At 38.4% G+C, this 24,453-nt stretch overlaps 1 protein-coding gene across 3 annotated transcripts in view; it reads left to right on the top strand.

Annotated features, from left to right (window-relative positions):
- Positions 1–24,453, top strand: part of SCMH1 (sex comb on midleg homolog 1 (Drosophila)) — a 355,171-nt gene that overhangs the window by 178,552 nt on the left and 152,166 nt on the right. For 2 of the 3 annotated variants that reach the window (XM_006886519.1, XM_006886518.1), the window contains 2 exons: positions 15,114–15,202; positions 20,329–20,572. The exons of the other annotated variant lie outside the window; for it this stretch is intronic. In XM_006886519.1, the coding sequence (XP_006886581.1) occupies positions 15,114–15,202; positions 20,329–20,572 (333 nt within the window). The remainder of the gene's footprint in view (positions 1–15,113; positions 15,203–20,328; positions 20,573–24,453) is intronic. 3 annotated transcript variants of the gene reach the window in all.

The following is a 24,453-nucleotide window of genomic DNA, read 5'->3' as shown; positions in this document are numbered from 1 at the left end:
CCAGTTTCTCCACAACCTCGCCAGCATTTGTTGCTTGCTGTTCTGTTAAATTTTGCTATTTTGACTGGGGTGAGATGATATCTCATAGTTAATTTTAATGAATATTTACAGAGATTTTGGATTTCCATTCATTCATTGTTGCATTTTTTCTCTACCGCCCACCACCCCCAGTTCGTTCCTCTCTTTGAAAAGCAAAAGATAAACTTCTTTGTTGCTATACAGTCCCCCTGCCCCCACCCCGAATGCACTCCACGATGCAACCTTAATTCTAGATTCCTGTGATAATAGTACCCTATCATATATCGCTTTTAAACTGTTCTTTCCCTCATCTATTTCAATTCAGTATACATAATCTATCCAGTTTTTCTCAGTCTTACCCCAACCCTGATGTCAATCCCATTCTACAGTGGCACTGTGCAGTATTTGTCTGTTTGTGACTAAGATATTTTACTCAGCATAATGTCCTCCAGGGTTACCCATTTTGAATAATATTGCTTGAGTTCCTTGTGGTCATAGCATTCTTAAGTGTTGCAACTTGAGGCTTGAATTTTATTCTTCGATTTCTTCAGCTTAAAAAAAATGCTGAGCAAGATTGTCCCTTTTGATTTTCTAACTCTAGCTTTTATACATTTCATTATAATATTTTGCTTTGTCTTATGCTTCTAAAATGATGATACCTTGAATCATGGTGAAAATGGACCTTTAATTTCACTCATATAAGGGAGTTCTGGTGACTTCGTCCATAGGGAGTTATGCTGCTAACCCAAAGGCCATCCTTTCTAGTGTTTTTTATCCACCAACCACTCTGTGGGAAAAAAGATGAGCAGTCTCTTTCTGTATGATTTACAACTCAGAAACCCAACTGGGAGAGGGATTTTTGAGCTGCTTCTAACAAAACAGCAATGAGTCTTGAATTTTTAATCAGTTACGAAAAGTTTGGTGGGCAGATGGAGGGGAGTGAAGGAATTAGGAAAGAATGGTGAGAACGCCATGTAATGGTGAACATGGAGCAGTGAAGATTAATTTTACAAAGTACATTATATGGAAATGATTGTATGAAACACAGTATGAATAGAGAAATATATGAAACACTATGAATTTTGTTATGAAAACCAATATAAAATAAAAATAATATTTTTTTAAAAATTCAGGTAAAGCTATACTGAACTACCCTTCTTCAGGAAGGCTTTTATTGTTGTGGGCTGTCGAGTTGGAACCTATCTATAGTTGGCTCTCAAGTGGGTTTTCAGAGACAGTATACACACAGAAGGTGATTTACAGAAGGAAAAAGTCTATCCTTCTCCTGCAAAGCAGCTGGTGAATTTGAATCTCATGCTTTTGGGATTGCAGTGCAGTTTCTTACCACTAGGCCACCAGAGTTCCCTAAAGCAAGGCTGTAGGGAAACAAATTCTTGATGGTTGCTAGTAGACATGCAAAATGGCATAGTCCTCATGGAGGAAGGGAAGGGTGTAGAATTTAACAGTAATTGATAAAAATCTACATAAGCACTTAACCATATGACCTACCAACAATACTTCTAGGAATTTTATTATGAAGTTAACACTTTGACAAAAATAAATCATTACGTACACAGTGACTCAATGGAAGGTTATAATAGTAAAGCATTATAAATTACCTAAATGTCCATTCAAAAGATACTGTTCTGGTGGCCTTGTGGCAAGAACCTGTGCTGCAATCTCAAAGACAGGTGGTTTGAGGCCACAAGCTACTCCACAGGATAAGGATGGGCAATCTCCTGTGTGATTAACTGCTTCTGAAAACCCACCGGAGGGTCAGCTATGGGTCAGTTCTGACTCTATGGTACATACAGCAAAAATGCATTCACATAGTGGAATACCATGTAACTCTAAAATTGTTGCTGTTGTTGTTATGTGCTGTTGAGTTGCCTTCAACTCATAGGAACTCTATATACAAGAGCTCTGTATGAACCCTGCCCTGTCTTGAGCCAGTCTCAATGATTCCAACACATCTACCCCCGTTGCCTCATAGAACAAGAAAATCTCTATAATTTATGCAAAATGATTTCTAGAATTCAGAAAAAATAAAGTTGAAAAGGAGTATATGTAATATACTATCTTTTGAAAAGCGTAAGCATCTGTATGCATGTATGTAGAGTATACATATATAGTAATATATATGAAATGATGTAATTTTTATATAATTTATTCATTAAAAATAAAGAGAAATGATGAAAGGTCAGTGGCTGGGAGTAAGATGGAAGTACAGAAATAAGAGTAATGCTTTTGTGAAGATACCCATTTATATTCTTTTAACATTTGAATTATGTAAATATTTGACATATCTAAAATGAAACTGAGAAAAGGATTAATTATTAATAATTAAAACTCTTAAGTTAATTATAAACAAAAACAAACTGAAAAACTTGTTAAGTTTATCAGGACAATAGTGGAAAAACAATTCAAATAACTTTGAACAGTAAAGATTCACTGTATACCTTTAATGGGACATTTTGTTGTTATTGTTGTTGGTTTGCTTACAAAGTCCACATACATTGTGTTTCACACTATTCTTCATTCACATCATGTTTCATGCCATTCATTTGAAGAGGCATATTCTACAGAAAAATTGGAACTGCAAAGAAAGCCTGGCTTTTCTTAATAATTAATAAACTACTTTGTGTTTAAGATAGAGCAGTTTAATAAATAGAATACAAATATAAGAAGAATGAAGGTGAGGATGAACATGTTGATTTAAATCTATGTTGGATTTAAATTGAGGGTATGAACTCTAGACTTTTTAAGATATAAATGTATGTTCCAGGAAGTAAAGAAATCTTAAAAAATTACAGAAATGTATCAAACAAACACAGTAACTAGTTTAAAGGGACTTTCTGACTGATAAGACCAATTTAGTGTCAAAAGAGAACATTAAGAATGAAAGGACATCTGCAGGTCCCTGTTGTCTCAACATGTTATAATGACTCATAGATGACCCTCCAGTGGATTTTTAGAAGCAGTAAGTCACATAGGAGGAGATGTTCATCTTTTTCCCATGGAGCAGCTGGTGGTTTCAAACCAAGTGCCTTTCGGTTAGCAACACAACTCCTTACCACTAAGCTACCAGTGCTTCCTCCATAGGTTGTTAGTGTTATATTAAGGGGTGGGGGTGGGGAATTAAAGAAAGAGGCCTTTTCAACATGCCAGCTCATAAATGTAGAATGACAAAGTTAAAATATCATCATTTGCTATATAGTGTTGCTGTGATATAAAACACTGACACTGAAGTGTCAAATGTGCTAATAGTTATCCATGGTGCACAGTGTTTGGTGGAGCTCCCTTATTAAAACAGGCTTGGAAGCAGGAGTGGCATCCACTTCTGAAATAGCTTGCCTCTGCAAATGCTATGAACCTGAAGAAAGGATGAAAGTTACAAAATGATGAAAGTTACATAAGTGTTCAGGTCTTTCGTTCATAGAGTCCCTATAAGTCATCTACAACTCAACAGTACTTAACAACAAAACATTTTAATAGTGCATTCAAGCAAGAATAATCAATCAGTGTTAAAGTTACTGGGTAAAAAAGTATTGGGGATAGGATATTGACATAGTCTTGTGATTTCCTCCCATTAATTATAAAGAGAAATTATAATGAAGAAACTTTAACTCTTTACTAAAGTGGCCAAATTTAGTATCAAGATATCATTGTCAGGTTGTATATGCCTTTTGTGATAAGTAATGAGAAGTATTTACCACTTATCTTTGTAGTAATTTAATTTAAAATGTTTAGCATGAATGTAATAATGAAGAATCAATTAGAAAAAAACTAGCTTGTGGGAGATACTATAAAACAGCTAACCTGGGCTCTTAAAAAAATGGCTTTATTAGGAAAGACTGAAAGAGGGAGGCAGGGAGGAGAAGCAACAGGACTATACCAAATTGAAAAAGTTGAAAGAAACATGAGAACCAGTCCTGTATGTTTTATTTACATCTTTTATTAAAAGTAAAGAACTATTTTGGTGAAAATTGAGAATATTTTAATATTGACTGTTAATTAATTCAGTTTTAGGATTGTGATAATATTGTGGTTTATAGGAAAATATTGTTCTGGGAACAGATGTAATATGGATAAAGTCTGTAATTTTAACACAGTGCAGGGCAAGGGTGAGAGATCTATGCAGATAGAAAACTAAGAAGTCAAAATGTCATTTGTTGAATCTAAGTTAAGGATACGTGATGTTAGGCGCCAACAAGACTTCAGCTCATAATGACCCTACAAATAATAGATCTGATCGTATTGTCACTGTACCAGTCCATTTTGTTGAGGTCGGCCTCTCTTTTTCTGACCCCCTCACGTTTCCCAGCATGTCTTTTTCCAAGAACTAGCTCCTGCTTGACAGCATGTGCAAAGCATGGGAGATGGGTTGCTAGGTTATTGTTATGTGCCACCGAGTTGGAACTACCTTATTGCTGATCTTACAGTGAGTTTTCAGAGGCAGTCCATCGCTTGGGAAGAGATTACCCATCCTTCTCTTGCCAAGCAGCTGTTGGATTCAAACCAGTTCTTTGGCATTACAGCACAGCTTCTTAAAACAGTGTCAATCTGGCTATAATAGCTGCAACAATTGATTCAAGCATAGCAGATTGTGAAGAAGGTGCAGGACAAGGCAGTATTTTGTTCTTTTGTACACAGTGTTGCTATGAGTCAGACTCTGTAGAACCTAAAAAAAGCAACACACACAGAGCTGAACATATATGCGTATGTGTGTTTATGTTCCTTAGTTGATGAATGAGAATCTCTAGGTAATGGAGCTTGAAGTTCTGTGTGGAAAAATGACTCCCTGAGGACTCTAATGCAGTATTTGGAGAGAATTGCAACTGGAGAGCATTCTTTCCTGTTAAAATTTGTGTGGTTTCTTTTGTATTCTATTCACATAAAGAAAATTACTCCCTTGTAGAATCCTTTAGGGGGAAATAGTGGTAAGTTAGAATGACTCTCAAATTCTCTCAATAGTGTCAACCTTTTCCTTATAGCCCCCTGTTATTCCAGAGCTGTTCTTCCCCTCAAGACTATTTTTTTTTCCTCCTAAACAATTGTTCCCAAATTGATTGTCCACTAAAACCATCTTGAAAGCTCTTAGGGGGGCGGGGGTGGGCAAGGAGAAAAGTGCAACAGTGAATGACTGGAAACCCTGTAAACTTTCTTTAAAATTAATAATAATAAAAAAAAATCAGTGCCCAGACCTTAACCTCAAATCAATTACATCAGACTTTCTGGGTTGAGACTGAGGCATTCTTAATGCTCCTCAGGGGATTCCATTGTCCACATTAGGGAATTACTGATCTAGAACACAAGGTTGTTCTCTAGTCAAGAACCTTCACAAACTTTTTTAATCTTAAGACAAATAGCCTGTTCAGTAAAATTCATCATGGCTCTGGTGTCAGTCTGATACATTGATTTGAAAGAAACAGTTTGTATATTTCTTTCACTAATCTGTCTTAATTGCTAAACAGCCTCTAGGGCCTGTCAGTGGAAAGGGGGATTTGCAAAGATGCAAGTTACAGAATCTCACACTCCATTATAGCAATTTATAAAAAAAGATTTTAGAAATACAATTTTAGAAATTATTTTAATCATGATAGTATAGATGCTTATTTTGTAAAAGAAATTTTTTAAAAATATTCACTGAACGTCCTCTTCTCTGTAGAATAGTTCTTGGCAGTGGTTGACACGACAACTGCCTATACCTGTCCATGTCTATAGATTACCTTTCTCAAGATTAATCTTTACCCCATCATCAATAAAATTGTGTTCGAGAGTTTGTTTGGGAGTGTTGCAGGGAAGTAGTGATAAAATCTTGTGAGATCTAATAGGAATTATCAGAGCCCTTCTCAAAATCAAAGTGGCTGCTCACTTCTTCCTTGGGAAAGGAGTTTGTTCATTATCTCTCTTTTAATTCTACTTCATCTTGTTTTAGTCTCTCAACTGAGCGTGAAATATCGATAGTTAACCAGCTTTTAGTAAAACTGATGTTTGAAAACACTAATCTAGCTCAGTATCTTATCTGACAAATAAACAGAGAAATTAGGAGCCCAAAGTTTTATGAGAGGTAGGGTAATAATACTGTACCTGTATTTTGGTAGTTTAGTGCGCTAAGTAAGACATTGTGCTCTTCAGAGGCACATGATTTGATCCACCAGCTGCTCCATGGAAGAAGGGTGGGCATTCTCTTCTCATGTGATTTACTGCCTCAGAATACCCACTGGAAGTCAGCGATGAGTTGATTCCTACTAAATAGTACATAACAACAGCATTTATATGCAGAGCTCCTCTAATCAAGGTGAGTTGAGAGTTTCATGAAATCATCTTTATATCCATCTTTTATATCCACAAAGCTTAGAATGATTACAATGACAGTATTGGGGAATGGGCCCCAGTACCTAGTGGTTCCTAGTGTAAATACTGCTCTGTTGTTGTTGTTCTTGTTATGTGCTGTTGAGTTGCCTATGACCCTATGTACACCAGCTCTGAACCCTACCCTGTCCTGAAGTCAGTCTCACTGACTCCAACACACCACCCCCATTGCCCCAGTTACTAATCAATCCATCTCATCTAGGGTCTTCCTCTCCTGTGTTGTCCCTCCACCCTTTCGAAAATGATGTCCTTCTCATATGAACATGTACGGCTAAGCACAATTAATAACAGTGCATCTAAATTCCAAAATCAATCTCCATAATAGTCTATGTGTTTCCTACTGCCAAAGGGGCCCTTTAGAGTAGTGAGAGAAGACATTCACCCTGAAACCCACAGCGTCCCTTTTCAGCAGGAAGTAGCTAAGAGAATACGCTGTCCCCTTTTCCTTATGAATCAGGGTGAAGTCTTTCTCAGGGAGGAGTTATAGGGAATGGCAAAGGACACACTGACAAAGGAGATTAATCAGAACTGACTTTGACAAGTACTGTGGCAACTGGACAATTAAACAGACATGGGGGGGGGGAAGAATAACAAACTGGGGAGGAGGGTAGAGAGAATGGTGCAGCAATGAAGGAATGAAAACCCAAAATCTCTGTAAATGTTCATTAAAACTAATAAAATTTAATAATAATAAAAATTTAAAAAAAAGAAAATGATGTCCTTCTCTAAGGACTGGTCTCTTCTGGCTATGTGCCCAACTAAGTGAGGCAGAGCTTCAAAATCCTAGCCTCCAAGGAGAAAATTGGTTTTACCCTCTCTAAGGCAGACCTGTTTGTTTTCTTGGTGGTCCATGGTATGTTGAAAACTCTTCTCTAGCACCACAATTCGAAGGCAATAATTCTTCTGTCATCCTTAGTCATTGTCCAGTTTTTGGATGTATAGCATGTTATTGCAAAAACCATAGCCTGAATCAGGTGCACCTTAGTCAATAGCTGACGTCCTTGCTCCTCAGCACTCTAGAGAGACCCAACTTCTCCAGTGCAGATTGTCTTTTGATTTCCTGACTGCCAGTGCAAAGAGTATTGATAGTGGAGCCAAGAAAGCTGAAATTGTTAACAATTTCAGTTTCTTCTTTATCCATCATGAAACTGACAGTTGGCTCAGTGGTGAGAATCTTTGTCTTCTTGATGTTGAGCTTCAATCCATATTAAAGACTACAGTCTTTGACCTGTAACAAGTGCTTCAGGTCTTCTTCAGTTTTAGCAAGCAAGGTTGTGTCATCTGCATATCATAAGTTCTTGATGAATCTTCCTCCAATATTGATGCTACATTCCTTCTCATAAAACCCTGCTTCCCAAATGATCTGTTCTGCATATAGATTGAAAAGGTATGGAGACAGGGTACATCCTTGACACCCTTCTTTCCTGAGTTTGAACCAGGCAGTGTTTCCCTGCCCTGTTCTGAGGACTGTTTTCTGGTTCAAATATACATTTTGCATAAGCACAATCAAGTATTCTGGGATTCCCATTTTCCTCAAGGTTAGTCACAATTTGTTTTGATCCACACAGTCAAATGCCTTTGGATAGTCAATGAAACACAGGCATTCTTTTGATACTCTGCTTCTGTTACCTGCCCCAAATTGAAATTCAAAATCATTGCTGTCAAGTTGGAACTAACAACTGACAGCTGACCATCACTTGGATTTCTGAAGCTATAAATTGCATGGGAGAAGATTGTCCATCTTTTGTTTTTTCTCTGAAGTCACTTATGGATTCAAACTGCCAGGGAGGCACAGCCTTTGAGTTACCAGCACAACTCTCTGCTAGGCCACAAGATCTCTCTACTTGCCACAAGAGGACATGAAATGGGATTAGGTTATTATTGTTAGATATTATCTGTTGATCAGTTGACTCTTTTGTTGTTGTCGTTGTGTGTCATCGAGTCAGAATCAACCTATAGCTAACTGACCCTCCAGCAAGTTTTCAGAGGAAATAATCACAAGGGGGGATATTGCCCATCATTCTCCTGTAGAACAGCTGGTGGATTTGAACCACATGCCTTCAAGATTGCAGTGCAACTTCTTACCATTAGGACACCAGAGTTCCCTATGACTCATAGATTAGATTTGAAAGCACCCTGGTAATGAAGTGGTTAAAGCATTTGAATGCTAAGCTGTATCTCAGAGGTTCAAATTCCTCAGGACAATAAAGATAAATCAGTGGACTTCCATGAAGATCTGCAGCCTTGGAAACCCTATTGGCAGTTCTTTGTCCAACAAGTTGCCATGAGTCAGGATCAAATCAGTGACATTAGGTTAGGTTTTCAGTTTTAGTCTACATTAGAGGAGCTCTGATGTTGCAGTGGTTAAAGTGCTTGGCTGCTACCCTAAAGGTTTATGATTTGAACCTATCAGTCACTCAGCAATAGAAAGCTGTGACAGTCTGCTTCGAAAAAGATTTTTTTTTACCTCTTTAGAAACGCTATGAGATGATTCTGCTCTATCCTATAGACTGAGTAGCAATGAGAGCTCATATTAATATTGTGTAATAAATTGTTTTTAAAATATTTAAAGCATTAAAAGCATACTAGCTCCCATGTTATTGTTGTTATGTACTGTTGAGTTATATGTGGCTCATTGCGAATGTAAGAATAATAGCTCTGAACCCTGCTCAGTTCTGAGCCAGTTTCACTGTTTCTGACACACTGCTCCCATTGCCACAGTCATCTTGTCAATCCATCTCATCCAGGGTCTTCCTCTCTTATGCTGAACCTCTATGCTTCCAAGCATGATATTCTTCTCCAAGGACTGGTCCCTCCTGCCAGCATGGACAAAGTATGTGAGAGTTTGTAAATCTTGTCTCCAATGAGCAACCTGGTTCCACCCTCTCTAGGACAGACTTGTTTGTTCTCTTAGCGGTCCATGGTATATGTTCAATACTCTTCTCCAACACCACAACTATAGTAATGTTATTATAAGGATTCCAAACCTAACTAAATTGTATAGCTCCTCAAGTTCCAAATTAGGTTCCCGAGGCTTAACTGTTTGCCAGAGCCTTCAGTGCAGTTTAAACTTCGTCCTTCATTACCTTTGGGTTTGTTCATATGATATTTCCTGAAATACTTCAGTATCAATCAGTTCTTTTTTATACAGTTCTGTGTATCCCTTCCATCTTCTTTTGCTGCTTCCTGTATTATTCAAGAGTTTGCCCATAACTTCTTCAGTCTTGCAACTCGAGGCTTGAATTTGTTTTTCAGTTCTTTCAGCTTGATAAATGCCAAGTGATTTCTTTTCTTTTTATACTCTAATGCTAGTTCTTTGCACAATGACAGAAGAAGTTCAAGCTTCACTGAAGGTAGTGGCAAAAAGTAAGGCACAGGAATCAATGGAATGCCAATTGGCATGTTTTATCTAACAGGTGTAGCCCTAGACATGCTTATCATTCTGTGCCAAGCAATTTGGAAGACAGCTGCCTGGCCAGCTGACTTAAAGAGATCCATATTTGCTCCCATTCCCAAGAAAGGTGATCCAACAAGAGTGTGGAAATTATAATACCGTTAATAACACATACAAGCAAAGTATTGCTAAAGATTATTCCAAACCAGCTAAAATAGTATGACACAGAACTTCCAGAAGTTCAAGCTAGATTTAGAAAAGGCTGTGACAACAGAGAGATCATCTACTGATGCAGATAGATCTTGGTAGAAAGCAGAGAACATCAGAAGTATGATTATTTGTGTTTTGTTTGCTATGCAATGACATTTGACTGCATAGATCAAAACAAACTATGGTTAACATTGAGAAGAATGAGAATCCTAGAACATTAAATCATGCTCATATGAAACCTATACCTAGACCAAGAAACTGTTGCCCTAAGAGAGCATACGAATGCTTTATGGTTTAAAATCAAGAAAGGTATGCATCAGGAGTATGGCCTTACTCATACCTGATCAATCAATATTTGACAAGCTAGACTCTAGGAAGAAAAATACTGGATCAGAATAAGATGAAGATTTATGAGCAACCTGTGTTAATGTAGATAATGCAACCTTGCTTCCTGAAAGGGGAGAGGACTTAAAACACTTGCTGTGGAAGATCAAAGAGCAGACTTTTAATATAGATTGCATCTCCACACCAAGAAACTAAAACCCCACTCCTGGACCAATGGGCAACATCATTATAGATGGAGAAAAGATTAAAATTGTCAATAACCTCATTTTATTTGGATCCATAATCTTGGCACTGTTGTTGTTTTTGTTATGTGCCATTGAGTCGCTTGCCACTCATAGCGACCCTATGTACAACAGCCCTAAACTCTGTTCTGTCCTGTGCCAATCTCATTGTCTCTGACACACTCATCCCGATTACCCCAGTCACCAAATCAATCCATCTCCCAGAGGGCCTTCCCCTCCTGCGCCTGCCTTCCACTCTCCCAAGCATGATGTCCTTCTCCAAGGACCAGTCTCTCCTTACAACATGACCAAAGTATGTCAGGTGAAGCCTTAGAATCCTTGCCTCCAAGGAGCAGCCCGGTTTAACCCTCTCCAGAATGAATCTGTTTGTTTTCTTAGCAGTCCGTGATACCCTCAGTACTCTTCATGAAATCAAAAGACGTATAGTGTTGGGAAAGTCTGCTGTCAGGGACCTCTCCAAAGTACTGAGGACTAGTCATGTAAGTTTAAAGACTAAGGTGTGTCTGATTCAAGGCATGATCTGTTCAGTCACTTGCTGTACGTCTGAGAGTTAGACATTGGCTAGTAACAGGAGAAAAATTGATGCCTTTGAGTTGTGGTGTTGGAAAAGTATATTAAATATCCCATGGACTAAAGAATAAACTAAAATCAAAAGATGAATTGCACTGGGAAAATCTGATGTCAGGGACCTCTCCAAAGTACTATAAAAAGCAATAATATCAGTCTAGAGACTAAGGTGCACCCGATCTAGGCCATATTCTTTGCAGTTACTTGCTATGCAGCAGAAAGCTAGATATTTACTAAGGATGACAGAAGAATAATCAATGCCTTTGAGTTGAGGAGCTAGAGAAGAGTGTTTAACATACCATGGACTGCCAAGAAAACAAATAGGTCTGTCTTGGGGGGGGGGGGTGAGACCAAGTTTCTCCTTGGAGGCTAGGATTTTGAAGCTCCATCTCATACTCTGGGTATATTGCCAGGAGGGACCAGTGCTTGGAGAAAGACATCATGCTCAGAAGGTGGAGGGATGGTGCAGAAGAGGAAGACTCTGGATGAGATGGATTGATACAGTAACTGGAACAGTGGAGGTAGTTGTGTTGAAGTCAGACTGACTCAGGACAGAGCAGGCATCAGAGCTGTTATACATAGGGTCACTGTGAGTCACAGACGACTTAATGACATAACTATAATAACAACAAAGAACAAACAGATATGTCTGGAGAAGGTGCAAACAGAGTATTTCTTAGAGATAAGGAAGGCAAAGCTTCATTTTATGGGATTTGAACATGTTGCTAGAAGGGTCTGTTCATTGGAAAAGAACTTCAGGCTCGGAAAGTAGAAAGTCAGTGAAAGAGAGGAAGACCCTAAATGAGATGGATTGACATAGTGGCTGCAACAGTGGGCTCAAGTATGACAGAGATGATGAGGATGGTGCAGGATAGGACAAGGTTCAGGTCTGTTGTTCATAGGGTCCCTATGAGTCGTACTCGACTCAATGGCGCCTGCAACAACCACACAACTAGTTACAGATGAGATAGAACAACTAATTAAAGATGCAATTATAAACTACTTTCCTTAGCATTCTAGTCATTGAGAACTTAAGGCATGAAACTTGAATTCTCTGCTGTTTTTATGTCCTGTTACTTCTGACTTTCAGTAAGGTGCAGGTAGCACTTCTCTGGAACAATAAACCTTGCCGAATCCTATCCCTTTCTCACAGCCTTCACTATGGTTAAACCACTATTGAAGTCATGGTGATGGCCCATCTTGTCAAGGATCATCCTTTCTCTTACCCTCCACCTTTCCGTGCATGATGTCTCTCTCTTTCCAAGGATGGGGCCCTCCTGATAACTTACCCAAAGTATATAAGACAGAGTCTTGCTATCTTGCCCTTTAAGGAGCACACTGGCTGCACTTCTAAGATAGATTTGTTTGTTCTTTTAGCAGTCCGTGTTCGCTAACCCAACAGTTCAAAGGTATTGATTCTGCCTCAGCCTTCTTCATTGACCAGTTTTCATATGCATACAAAACAATGGAAAATGCCATGGCTTGGGTCATGTGCTCACCTTTGTCTTTAAACAAACATCTTTGCGTTTTAGCACTTGACAGCACTTGAGGTCCTTGATAGCATGTTTGCACAATGCAACACATTTTTTTATTTCTTGACTGCTGCTATCATGGATATTGATTGTGACTCCAAGTAAATTAAATCATTGAAACTTCAGTTTGCTACATTTATCATGGTGTTGCCTATTAGTCTAGTTGTGAGAATTTTTTTAATATTAAACTGTCACTCATATTGAAGGCTGTAGGGCTTTTTTAATCTTCTTCAGTGTTTTAAATTATCTTGACTTTCAGCAAGCAAGGTTGTGTTGTTGTTGTCTGCACAATGCAGGCTGATGGTAATTCTTACACAATTGAGGTGGAATTCTTTTACAAAATTAAAAAGGCAAGGCAAGTAAGTAATGATAATCTTGGATTTAGTGACAAGAATGTCCACATTGCTATTGCCATTGTTTCTTTGGATGAGTTGTCCCAAGAAGTCTACACTAGAGACGTTCAACTTAGCCTAGCCAGCTTTGGGCCTAAAAGCTTAAACCACTTGGTATAGCAACTCTCTTCTGACTTAGATTTTTATCTCTTATGCCTGTTGAGACAATGGATGTATTGATTTAGAGTAAGGCCCTTTGAATCAAATTCTTTGGGTGCCTGTCACCTTTTTGCCAGTTGTCCACTATAAATCACAAGCCATTTACTTAACTCAGTACTTATTTATTCATGTTGAAAATTAAGATAATAGTTTTACAGGGTTTCCTTGAGGATTGAATTAAAGCTTACTCCTGTCAAGTTTGAAACAGCTTATAGCTGACTATCCATTGGGTTTCAGAGGCTGTAAATCACATGGGAGAAAATTGTATGTCTTTCTCTTTCAGAGCTGCTGGTGGAATCAAAGTGTTAGAGAGGCTCACCCTTTGTGTGTGCAGTGCCACTCCCTTCAAATATCTAGTGCACAGTAAAATTCTCAGCTATTATTGCTAAGGCAGATTGGAAGGCTATTTAAAAGCACTAGATTTCAATATCTTAGATGGAAAATTGAAACCAAATTGAAGAAAGCACTTGGAATTCTAATTAGAATACCTTAACTATGATGATAATCCTATTTTAAAAAATAATTTATTATTGAATAAATACATTCTTACTGGGTGACCATAACAATTAACCTCTTTAAGCCCCCTTCCCCCCTTGGAGAAAATGAAAAATTTTGCATAGGATTTTTGTTGTTGTTGTTGTTGTTATGTGCCATCGAGTCGCTTGCGACTCAGAGCGACCCTATGTACAAGAGCTCTAAATGCTGTTCTATCCTGTGCCAACCTAGCCATCTCAAATGCACTTATTCCCACCGCTCCAGTCACAGAATCGATCCATCTTCCTCTCCTTCGCCGCCTCTCCACTCTGCCAAACATGATGTCCCTCTCCAAGGACCAGTCCCTCCTTTTTGGATAGGATTATCTCTTGCATATTCATCATTACCTGATCCTTAATTGCTTAAGTAAACAAAGAAGAGGGAGCTCTGGTGGTCTAGTGGCAAGAAGCTGCGCTGCAGTCTTGAAGGCATGTGGTTCAAGGCCATCAGCTGCTCTGTAGAAGGTTGGGCAGTCTCTTCCCATGCAACTAACTGCCTCTGAAAACTCACCGTAGCATCAGCTATGGGTCGGTTCTGACCCAATAGTACACCACCACAACAAAAATGAATATTATGAAAATGTTTAGTACTTCGTACATGTATTTGAGTGAATATGAGTATAAGAGAGAAAAGGAAGTGGGAGAGAGAACGAGTATGTAATAGTAAAATAACCCCCAAATATTATGCTATCAAAGATCTCAGCTACTTGGTGTTTTGTGGTGTTGGTTTTTTTAAGATAGTTATTTCCCTTTTCACACTCTGCTATGTAGGGCATTTCTGTCTGTTAATGCTGTTTCATATCTCTTTTTTGTATTTTTTTGTCTCTTTTTATTATTAATGATTTTTTTTTCCCAAGGAGAATTTTTCTAGACATTTTGGGTTTTGTGCAACATTTGTCTTAAAATCAAGAAAGTAGATTTGCAGGTTCTCACTACTTGCTTTAGGAAAGCTCTGGTAAACTAGTGGATAAAGAGTTTTGCTGTCAACTGAAAGGCAGACAGTTTGACTCTGCAAGCTGCTCCTCAGGAGAAAGATGGGCATTCATTTCCTGTGCAGTTGACAGCCTAGAGGAGGGTCAGCTATGTGTCATTTGCCACTCGCAATGAGTGAGTGAGAAGTACTTTACAATGTTAGCATTGTAAACAAGTTACATTGCCCCTTCTTTACCTTATATTTATCATCTACTTAAAGAGGCACTTCCTCTATTTCATTTTATATTATTTCCTATGAGGGTATGATTTTATGACTATCACTTTTAGATTGTGGTTGTAGTAGCTGGATTCTTTCTTTTTGCCATTCTTTCTGAAACATATTTTTTATCTGTTACCCATTGTGTTTGCTGCAGGATTTAGACTAAATGCTTCCTCTTGGCCCATGTTCCTTTTGAAGACGTTAAATGGAGCAGAGATGGCACCTATCAGGATATTCCACAAGGTATGGTGTCCCTCTCACATCACCAACTCTAAGTTCCTTAAGGTCAAATGCTTATACTCTCTCTGATCTCTAACATTACTTCTTTATAGAGGATATTTTTCTCAGAAACTAGTTCAGAAAAGGGATTTTTGTTTAGTACTTTTTTGAAACATTGGTTATCCATGGAGGAATAGTAAACTATAAGGTTCTTATAAGATCTTAGTGGGTGGGCATTAACTGTCCTAATAATAAACTTTATTTACCTGGGCAAACTGTTAAGTGTCTTTTGAAATCCTATGTATATAAAGTGGAGTTCTGTCTGCCTCATATAATAGTTAAGAAGTTAAAATGTGCTTATTTGTAAGATGTATAAAATGTAGCATAAATTTTTTTTTTCAAAAAAGCTATTCTTATTCTAGATTATGGAGTTCTGTATAGTCTATTCTAAACAGAGAGAAAGGAAGGAGATTGTTTTTAGTACTTATATATTATTTTGAGCTCTGCTGACCTCGTGGCAAAAAGCTGTGCTACAATCCCAGAGGCATGTGGTTTGAGGCCACCAGTTGCTCAGTGAGAGAAGGATGGGCAGTCTCCACCCATGCAGTTAACTGCCTCTGAAACCCACCAGAGGGTCAGCTAAGTAAGATTATTTTTTACAGTATAAATACCAGATAAAATTATAAATTAAGTATTTGAAAAAGACTAAGAAAATTAAATAGTTTTTAAATGATAAAAATATAAAAGACAAATATTTAAAAAGCAAATAAAACATCTAGAAATAAAATCAACCTTGATATAAATAAACAGCTTAGACATAAGAATTATTAACAAAAAGACTTATGTAAGGAAATTAGAATGCTTTACAGAAGAAAAAGGAATGGAAAATTAGAAAGGCAGAGATAAGGAGAATATGAAAATGAACAATATATGCTGAACAGGAAATCCAGGAAGATTAGTTAGAAGGAATAGAAAAGAGGCAATATTTGAAAAGATTGTAACAGAATTTTTCAGAATGTGCACTAAAGGTAAAACTTTAAAACATCCAAAAGGCAAAAAAAGAAATATGCGCAGACTTAAAATTGAATGCTTTAAAGGATTATGCTTAGGCTGAAAGTTTCTTGACTGCAGCATTCCAGACTAGAAGATAATGGGTTACCATCTCTAAAATAATGAGAGAAAGATTTGTCCATATAGAATTCTCATCTAGTTACACTGTTATTTCATAATGAGAGTAAAATAAAAATATTTTGAAACACACCCCTATGCTTTATAATGCATATTCAGTGAAAGAACAACTTGAATAATCTATTTCAGGAATGTATTAATTGAACCAAGTATATGAACTTTGTAAGTAAACCAGTATAAAATAAAATTTAAAAAGAAGAGAGAGAGTAAGAGTGGGATACAAGAGGTAATGATGAGCTCTTTTGTAGCAGATTTGTCTCCAGAATACAGGTGTTGGTGAATACCATTGGCCTAAGCCAAAATGGGAAAGGAGAAGACCCGTATCAACATCATCGTCATTGGACGTGTAGATTGAGGCAAGTCCACCACCTCCGGCCGTCTGAACTACGAATGTGGTGGGATTAACAAAAAAAAAACCATTGAGAAGTTCTAGAAGGAAGCTGCTGAGAGGAAAGAGGGCTCTTTCAAATATGCCTGAGTCTTAGATAAACAGAAAACTGAACTCGGATACCTTCCTGTTGATATTTGAGACCAGCAATGTGTCCATCATTGATGCCCCAGGAAACAGAATGTATCCAAAACATGATAGGGACCACCACAGGCTGACTGTGCCATCCTGTTTGTTTCTGCTGGTGTTGGTGTATTTGAGGCTGATATCTCAAAAAATGGGCAAACCCGTGAGAATGCCTTTCTGGCTTACACACTAGGTGTGAATCAGCTGATTGTTGGCGAAAACAAAATGGTACAGCCAGAAGTGATACGAGGAAATCATTAAAGATGTCACCACCTACATCAAGAAAATTGGCTATAACCCAGACACAGTAGCTTTTGTGTCAGTTTCTGGTTGGAGTGGTGAGAGCACGCTGGAGGCAAGTGCTAACATGCCTTGGTTCAAGGGATGGAAAGTCACCCAGAAGGATGTCAATACCAGTGAAACCACACTGCTTGAAGTTTTTTATTGCATCCTGCCACAAACTCGTCCAGCTGATAAGCCCCTGCATTTGCCTCTCCAGGATGTCTATTGGATTGGTGGTATTGGTACTATCTCTGTAGGCAGAGGGGAGACTGGTATTCTCAAGCCTGGCATGTGGTCACATTTGCCCCAGTCAACGTTACCACTGAAAGTACGTCTGTTGAAATGCACCATGAGGCTTAAAGTGAAGCTCTGACTGGTGATAGTGTCGACTTCAAAATGAAGAACATCTCTGTGAAAAATCTTCAGCATGGCAACGTGTCTGGTGACAGCAAAAATGACCCACCTATGAAAGCAGCTGGCTTAACTGCTCAGGTAATCATCTTAAACCATCCTGGCCAAATCAGTGCTGGTTATGCACCTGTGCTGGACTGTCACCCAGCTACATTGCTTGCAAGTTTGCTGATTTCAAAGAGAAGACTGATCGCCGTTCTAGTCAGAAGCTGGAGATGGCCCCAAATTCTTGAAGTCTGGTGATGCTGCCATTGTTGGTATAGTTCCTGGCAAGCCCACGTTTGTGGAGAGCTTCTCTGACTCCCCTCTTCTGGGCCCTTTTGCTGTCCATGATATGAGACAAACTGTTGCTGTGAGTGCCATCAAAGCAGTGGACAAGAAGGGTGCTGGAGCTGGCAAAGTCACCAAATCTACTTAGAAAGCTCAGAAGGCTAAATGAATATTACCCATAACGCCTGCCACTCCAGGCTTAATCAGTGGTGGAAGAACGGTCTCAGAACTGCTTGTCTCAGTTGGCCAATTAAGTTTAATAGTAAAAGACTGGTTAATGATAACACTGCACTGTAAAATCTTCAGAAGGAAAGGAATGTTTTGTGAACCATTTGTTTTCTTTTTCATGTGGCAGTTTTAAGTTATTAGTTTTTAAAATTAGTATTTTTTTAAATGGAAACAAATTGACCAAAATTGTTCCAGAATTTTGAGACTTACTAAAACAAATTTTGCTGAAGAAAAGAAAAAGAAGTAATGGTGAGGAAAGGTATTAGACAATGTGTAAATAAAGCTAATCAAGATTTTCATGTATCTGTAAAAATAAATTTTAATAAAAGAAATTGACAGTATAACAATTTAAGACTAAATTATTGAACATCTGTGTACCTCAGAAGTCTTATGTTATTTGAATTTTGATCATGGTATTTCCTCCAAAATCTTTGTTGTTGTTGCCCCAGGACACAGAGAATTTATCAAAAAACAATTTATCAATTGCCTTTGAGTCGAGCACAAGTCATAGTGACCCCATGAACAAAAGGCCTGAAGCCTTTCTATAACTATTGACATTTATCAAAGTTCATAGAGTTTCTGGAGGCATGTTGTTTAGGAAGTGGATGCCACTCCTACTTCCAACAAAAATCTTTAGATTTTATAATGTCAATTATGCAGTTAAAAATAAAAATTATAAAAGACTATAGTTACAAGAGCTGATTTCAGAATCAGTGGCGGAGTCAAAATGGAAGACAGCTCATATCTATGAAAAGGAAAACAAACTCTGAAAAATTAGGTAAACACACCACAACAAGATAAAAGTAAACAACCCAACTGAAAAATGGACACAGGATATGAACACACTTCAACAAAGAAGACATTCAGATGGCAAACAAACGCATGGAGAAATGTTCCAAATCTCTAGCTCTAAGAGAGATGCAAATCAAAACAACTATGAGATGTCTTCTCACCACAGTAAGAATAGCAAAATTTTAACAGAACAGCAAACAACAAATGCTGGCAAGTTTGTGGAGAAACTTACTGTTGGTGGGAGTGTAAAGTGGTGCAGCCACTATGGAAGACAGTATGGCACTTTCTCAAAAAGTTGCAAATAGAAATACCATTTGACCCAGCAATTCTACTACTTGGAATATGCCCCAAGGAAATGGTAACTGCCACCCAAGCAGATATATGCACACCCATGTTTATTGCTGCTTTGTTCACAATAGCAAAGAGCTGGAAACAAGTGCCCATCAACAAACGAATGGGTAGAGAAACTCTGGTATATTCACACAATGGAATACTATGCTGCATTGAAAAACAAGGAACACATGCAGTATTATTAAAAATAGGTGAATATCCATATAAATATCCATTAAAATAAAATTAATTAATTGTACCATATTCATATTTAAAAATACCCTCATTGCAGTTGATTTGGAGCAAACTGATAGCCAGCCCTCCAGTAGGTTTTCACAGGCTGTAAATTACATCAGAGGAGATTGCCTATCCTTTCTCCCACAGAGCAACTAGGGGATTAGAATCATTTGACTTTGGGTTCTCAGCATAACTCTGTACTCACTAGGCCACCAGAACATACATACATATATATAAATAAAATAGACAGCTATATGGCTATTAAAATATGTAAAATCATTGCCTTGAAGTCAGAACTGACTCTTAGCTGACCTTCCAGTAGGTTTCTAGAGACTGTAAGTCACATGGAAGGAGATGCCCGTCTATCTCCTGAGAAGCGGCTAGTAAATTTGTACTGGTAGAGGCATCCCCTTTGGGTTAACAGTGCAGCTCTCTATGAACTAGGCCATCAAACAAACTGAATTAATTAACGTGTTTAAATATGAGAAAATTTTGTTGAAAAGCACCGAAATGTTGTAGGTACAGTGTAATAACGCTTGTATAAAATTTAAAAGCATGCAAATGGATATGTGCATATGTTATAAAGTATAAACATACATGGATAACAGTGATCTCTCTGGCACGTGGGAGGGGAATTGAATACAGGAAGAACACAAACGATTCTATATTATTTGAACCTTTTTAAAAAATATATAATTTCTGGAATTAAATGTCAGTGAAAATGTTAGGATTCACAAATTAAAACTTTAGTTTGAAATTATTTTAAGAAAACAATCTCCATTTTAAATCTTGTGTAAACAGTCACCTTTTAATCATCTTTATGAGGTAGAAGCAGTCTGTTGGCGTATATAGCCTCTCTCTGTGTGTCTAGGTTTGTATATTTCTGTTTCTGATCTAGGAACCACCATCTCCTTCTCACAACTTCTTCAAAATGGGAATGAAGCTGGAAGCGGTGGACAGGAAGAACCCTCATTTCATCTGCCCAGCCACCATTGGGGAGGTGCGGGGCTCAGAGGTGCTTGTCACTTTTGATGGGTGGCGAGGGGCCTTTGACTACTGGTGCCGCTTTGATTCCCGGGACATCTTCCCTGTGGGCTGGTGTTCCTTGACTGGAGACAACCTGCAGCCGCCTGGCACGAAAGGTAAAGGTCCCATTTGTGGGCCCTTGAGACAGGACCCACATGATAAAGGAGATTATCTAGGTTTCATTAATCTCAATAAAAAAGAGGGTCAAGGGCCAACAGTTTAGTTTAGGTAAAAACCAAGGCCTATCAAAGGTCATCAGAAACAGTAATAATTTAACACCAAAAGAAGTCATTCATAGGACTGTGGGGTAATGAAAAAATTCATAGCTCTAAATATTCTGGCTTATTCTAAGGGAAATAGCTAATCTCTTACTTTTGTCTATAACCCATTAAAAGTTTAAATCATGCCATTCTCAAGGCATAAGGAGCCTGGTATTTGAGTTGGAGTAACTCTGTGTTGTAAAATGTTTGAGAAGCAGTGTGAGAAAATGAAAGGAGCATAGACTTTGAAGTAAAATAGAATAGAGTTGAAGTTCTAGATCTGCCTTTTTTCAGCTTTGTGGCTTGGGGGAAGGGGTTAATTCATCTCCCTAAACCTCAGATTCCTTATCTAAAGAATACCTACTTCATTAAATTAATTTTGAGAAATAAATTGCATTATATGGATAAAATGTTTACATAAACTTGATAAATACCAAATGCTAAACAAGTATTTTTTTTATTGTATTACTTCTGCTTTAGTTATATACTCTATTATTACAAAAACTGCATGGCCATTGGGAAGGCAGCATCTGGCCATTACTAACGTCACAAGGAAGAAAAATCTCATTAACTGCAATAGGGTATTTAGATATACAATCAATGTGTATGGAAGCAGAAGTCAAGAAATAAAAAAGATGCATGGCATTAAGAAAATCTGTCATGGATTTCTTCAAATTGTTACTAAGCATGGATATCACATTAAAGAATAACGTGTATGTGATCCAAGCCATGCCATGCTATTTTCCACATATGCATGTGAAAGTTGGATCATGAATAAGGAAAACCAAAGAAGGGTTGATGCCTTTGAATTGTGGTGCCAGTGAAGAGTATTGAATATACTTTGGACTGCTAAAAGATTAAACAAGTCTGTCATAGAAGAATGATGACTGAAGTGCTCCATAGAGGCAAAAATGGTAGAACTTTGTCTCGCATTCTTTGGCTACATTGTCAGAAAGGGCCAATACCTGGAATAGGCCATCATACTTGGAATAGTAGAGGGTTAACAAAAAAAAAAAATTTTTAAAAAATGGATTGACATTAAGAGTTGGCTTGAGAACAGCAGAGATTTTCAGAATGGCACAGGATTGAGCCATTATGTGGTATATTGGGTAACTATGAGATAGAATCGAGTCGTTGACACAGTGGTCAGAGTGTTGGGCTGCTAACCAAAAGGTCAGCAGATGAACAGCCATTCTGGAAGAAAGATGAGACATTCGGCTCCCATACGGTTTACGTTCTTAGTAATCCTGTAGGGGCAAGTCCACTCTGTCTTACATAGAGTCACTGCAAGTCAGAATCAACTTGACGGCTGTGAGAGTTGGGGTAATATGTAGTATTATTTGATCATTCATTGCTGTTGAGTTGGAATCAACTCACAACCGACTCTCCACTTGGGCTTTGGTGGCTATAAATCACACAAAGAAGATTGCCTTTCTTTCTCCCATGCTACAGCTGGTGGGTTCTAACCTCCCCTTGGATTAGCACCACAACTCCCTATAGAGTACACCATTAGAGCTCCAGATATTTCTCTGTGTGTGTAGAGAGAGGGAGGGAAAAAAGGAGGAAGATTGCGGGAGTGAGCTCTGGTGGCATAGTGGCAAGAAGCTGTGCTGCAATCCTGAATGCATGAGGTTCAAGGCCACCAGCTTCTTTGCAGAAGGATGGGAAATTTCCTCCTGGGCAAAGTTACTCTCTCTGAAAAATCTTCTGAAGAGTCAGCTATGAGTCACTTCCAACTGAAAGCACACAACACTGTGTTCATTGGGTTGGAAAACTTAACTCCCTGGCAGATGCCTGAAAACATGCCATCTGCCAGCAAGCTCTCAGCTTTCTTGCTTCTCTTTCTCACACTGGTATCATGGTTTCTGCCACCTCTGCTGCTGTCATATCTCAAGATCTTGCACCACCTCTTGTGTGTTAAAGCTTTCAGTTGCTTCTTATGTATCTGAAAGTTGGTCAGTGAATAAAGAAGACTGAAAAAGAATCAATCTTTTGGTATGATATTGGAGAAGAATATTGAATATACCATGAACTGCCAAAAAGACAAACAAATAACTCTTTCAGGAAATAAAACCAAAATGCTTCTTAAAGGCACAGATGGTGAAAGTTGGTCTTATATGATTTGGAAAAAGACGTTATGCTATGGTAGGTAGAGAGGCTCAGCACAAGAGATGGTCAGTGAGAAGCTTGACCCAGTGAATGCAAAAGCAAGCTTGAATATGACAGAAACAGCAAGGTGTTCAGACTTGTTATTCTTAACATAAGGTCACTATGAGTAATACTTGACTCAGTGATACCTAACAGCAACATTGTCAAACAGGGTGAGGATGGAGCAGTGGACGAATGCCTCTGTCTTCATGGCAGTCCATTCTAGTGAGAGATTGTTACTGATAGCTGCCATTGAATTGGCCCCAACTCTTGGAGAGTCCATGCATAACAGAAAAAAATACTGCAGGTCCTGCACCATTCCCAATGATTAGTTGTGGATCAGATTGCTATTAGCCATAAAGTTTTCATTCACCGATTTGCAAATGTAGGTTGCCAGGTCCTGCTCCCTAGTGTGTCTTAGTGTAGAAACTCTACTGAAGCCAGTGGATCGTCATAGCAGCATACAAGCCTCCAGAGACAGACAGAAAGTAACTACGTAAAATGCCTTGGCCAGGAATCAAATCCGTGTCTCCATTTCTGCCACTGAACCATCATTGCCTCACTCCCCTAGTTGTGATTGTTAGGTGCTGTCAAGTTGACCACCATTTATAGAGAACCTGTCAACAGCAGATCACTACGGTACTCTATCCTGTTTCATTCTTATGATCTCTGATACACTAGTGCCCATTGTTGCAGTCATTTTGTCAATCCATCTTGTTAAGAGTCTTCTCTTTTCCTCATTCTCCGCCTTTCCAAGCATAATGTATTTTTGCAGAGACTGTTATTGTTGTTCTTATGCGCTTTCAAGTTGTCTGTGACTCATAGCGACCCTGTGTACAACAGCCCTAAACTCTACTCTATCCTGTGCCAATCTTATTGTCTCAGACACACCTACCCCTATTACCCCAGTACTGAATCAATCCATCTCATCAACGGTCTTCCTCGCTTGTGTTGTCCCTCCACCCTCCCAAGCATGACATCCCTCACCAAGGACTGGTCCCTCTTTGCAACATGTCCAGAGTATGTCAGACGAAGCTTCAGAATCTTTGCCTCCAAGGAGCAGCTCCTTCCTAACAACATGACCAAAGTATGTGCAATGAAGGTTACCGTCTTTGCTACTAAGGAACACTCTAGCTGTACTTTCTCCAAGACATTTTTGTTTATTCTTTTGGCAGCCTATAGGATTTTCAGTACTGTTGTTCAACACCACAATTCAAAGGCATCAGTTTTTCTTGTTGCCTTTATCCATTGTTCAACTTTGAAAAGACTTTGGCTTGGATCTGTTAAAGACTGTGGTGTACCTTAGCCTTTAAACTGACATTGTTGCTATTTAAACTGACATCATTGCTCTTTAGGACTTTCGAGAGGTCTGTGACAGATTTCCCCATTATGTCTTTTGATTTCCTAACTGCAGTTACCAAGGGTATTGTTTGTGGATCCAAGTTGTTGTTGTTGTTGTTGTTGTTGTTGTTATGTGCCATTGAGTCGCGTAACCCTATGTACAAGAGCCCTAAACGCCATTCTATTCTGTGCCAAAGGTGCCATCTAAAACACTCATTCCCACCACTCCACTCACAGAATCGATCCAT

This window comes from Elephantulus edwardii, unplaced genomic scaffold, assembly GCF_000299155.1.
Source record: "Elephantulus edwardii isolate Elephantulus edwardi_28Jun2011 unplaced genomic scaffold, EleEdw1.0 scaffold00049, whole genome shotgun sequence".
NCBI classification, from domain to species: Eukaryota; Metazoa; Chordata; class Mammalia; order Macroscelidea; family Macroscelididae; genus Elephantulus; species Elephantulus edwardii.
This window is presented reverse-complemented; position numbering and strand designations above follow the sequence as displayed.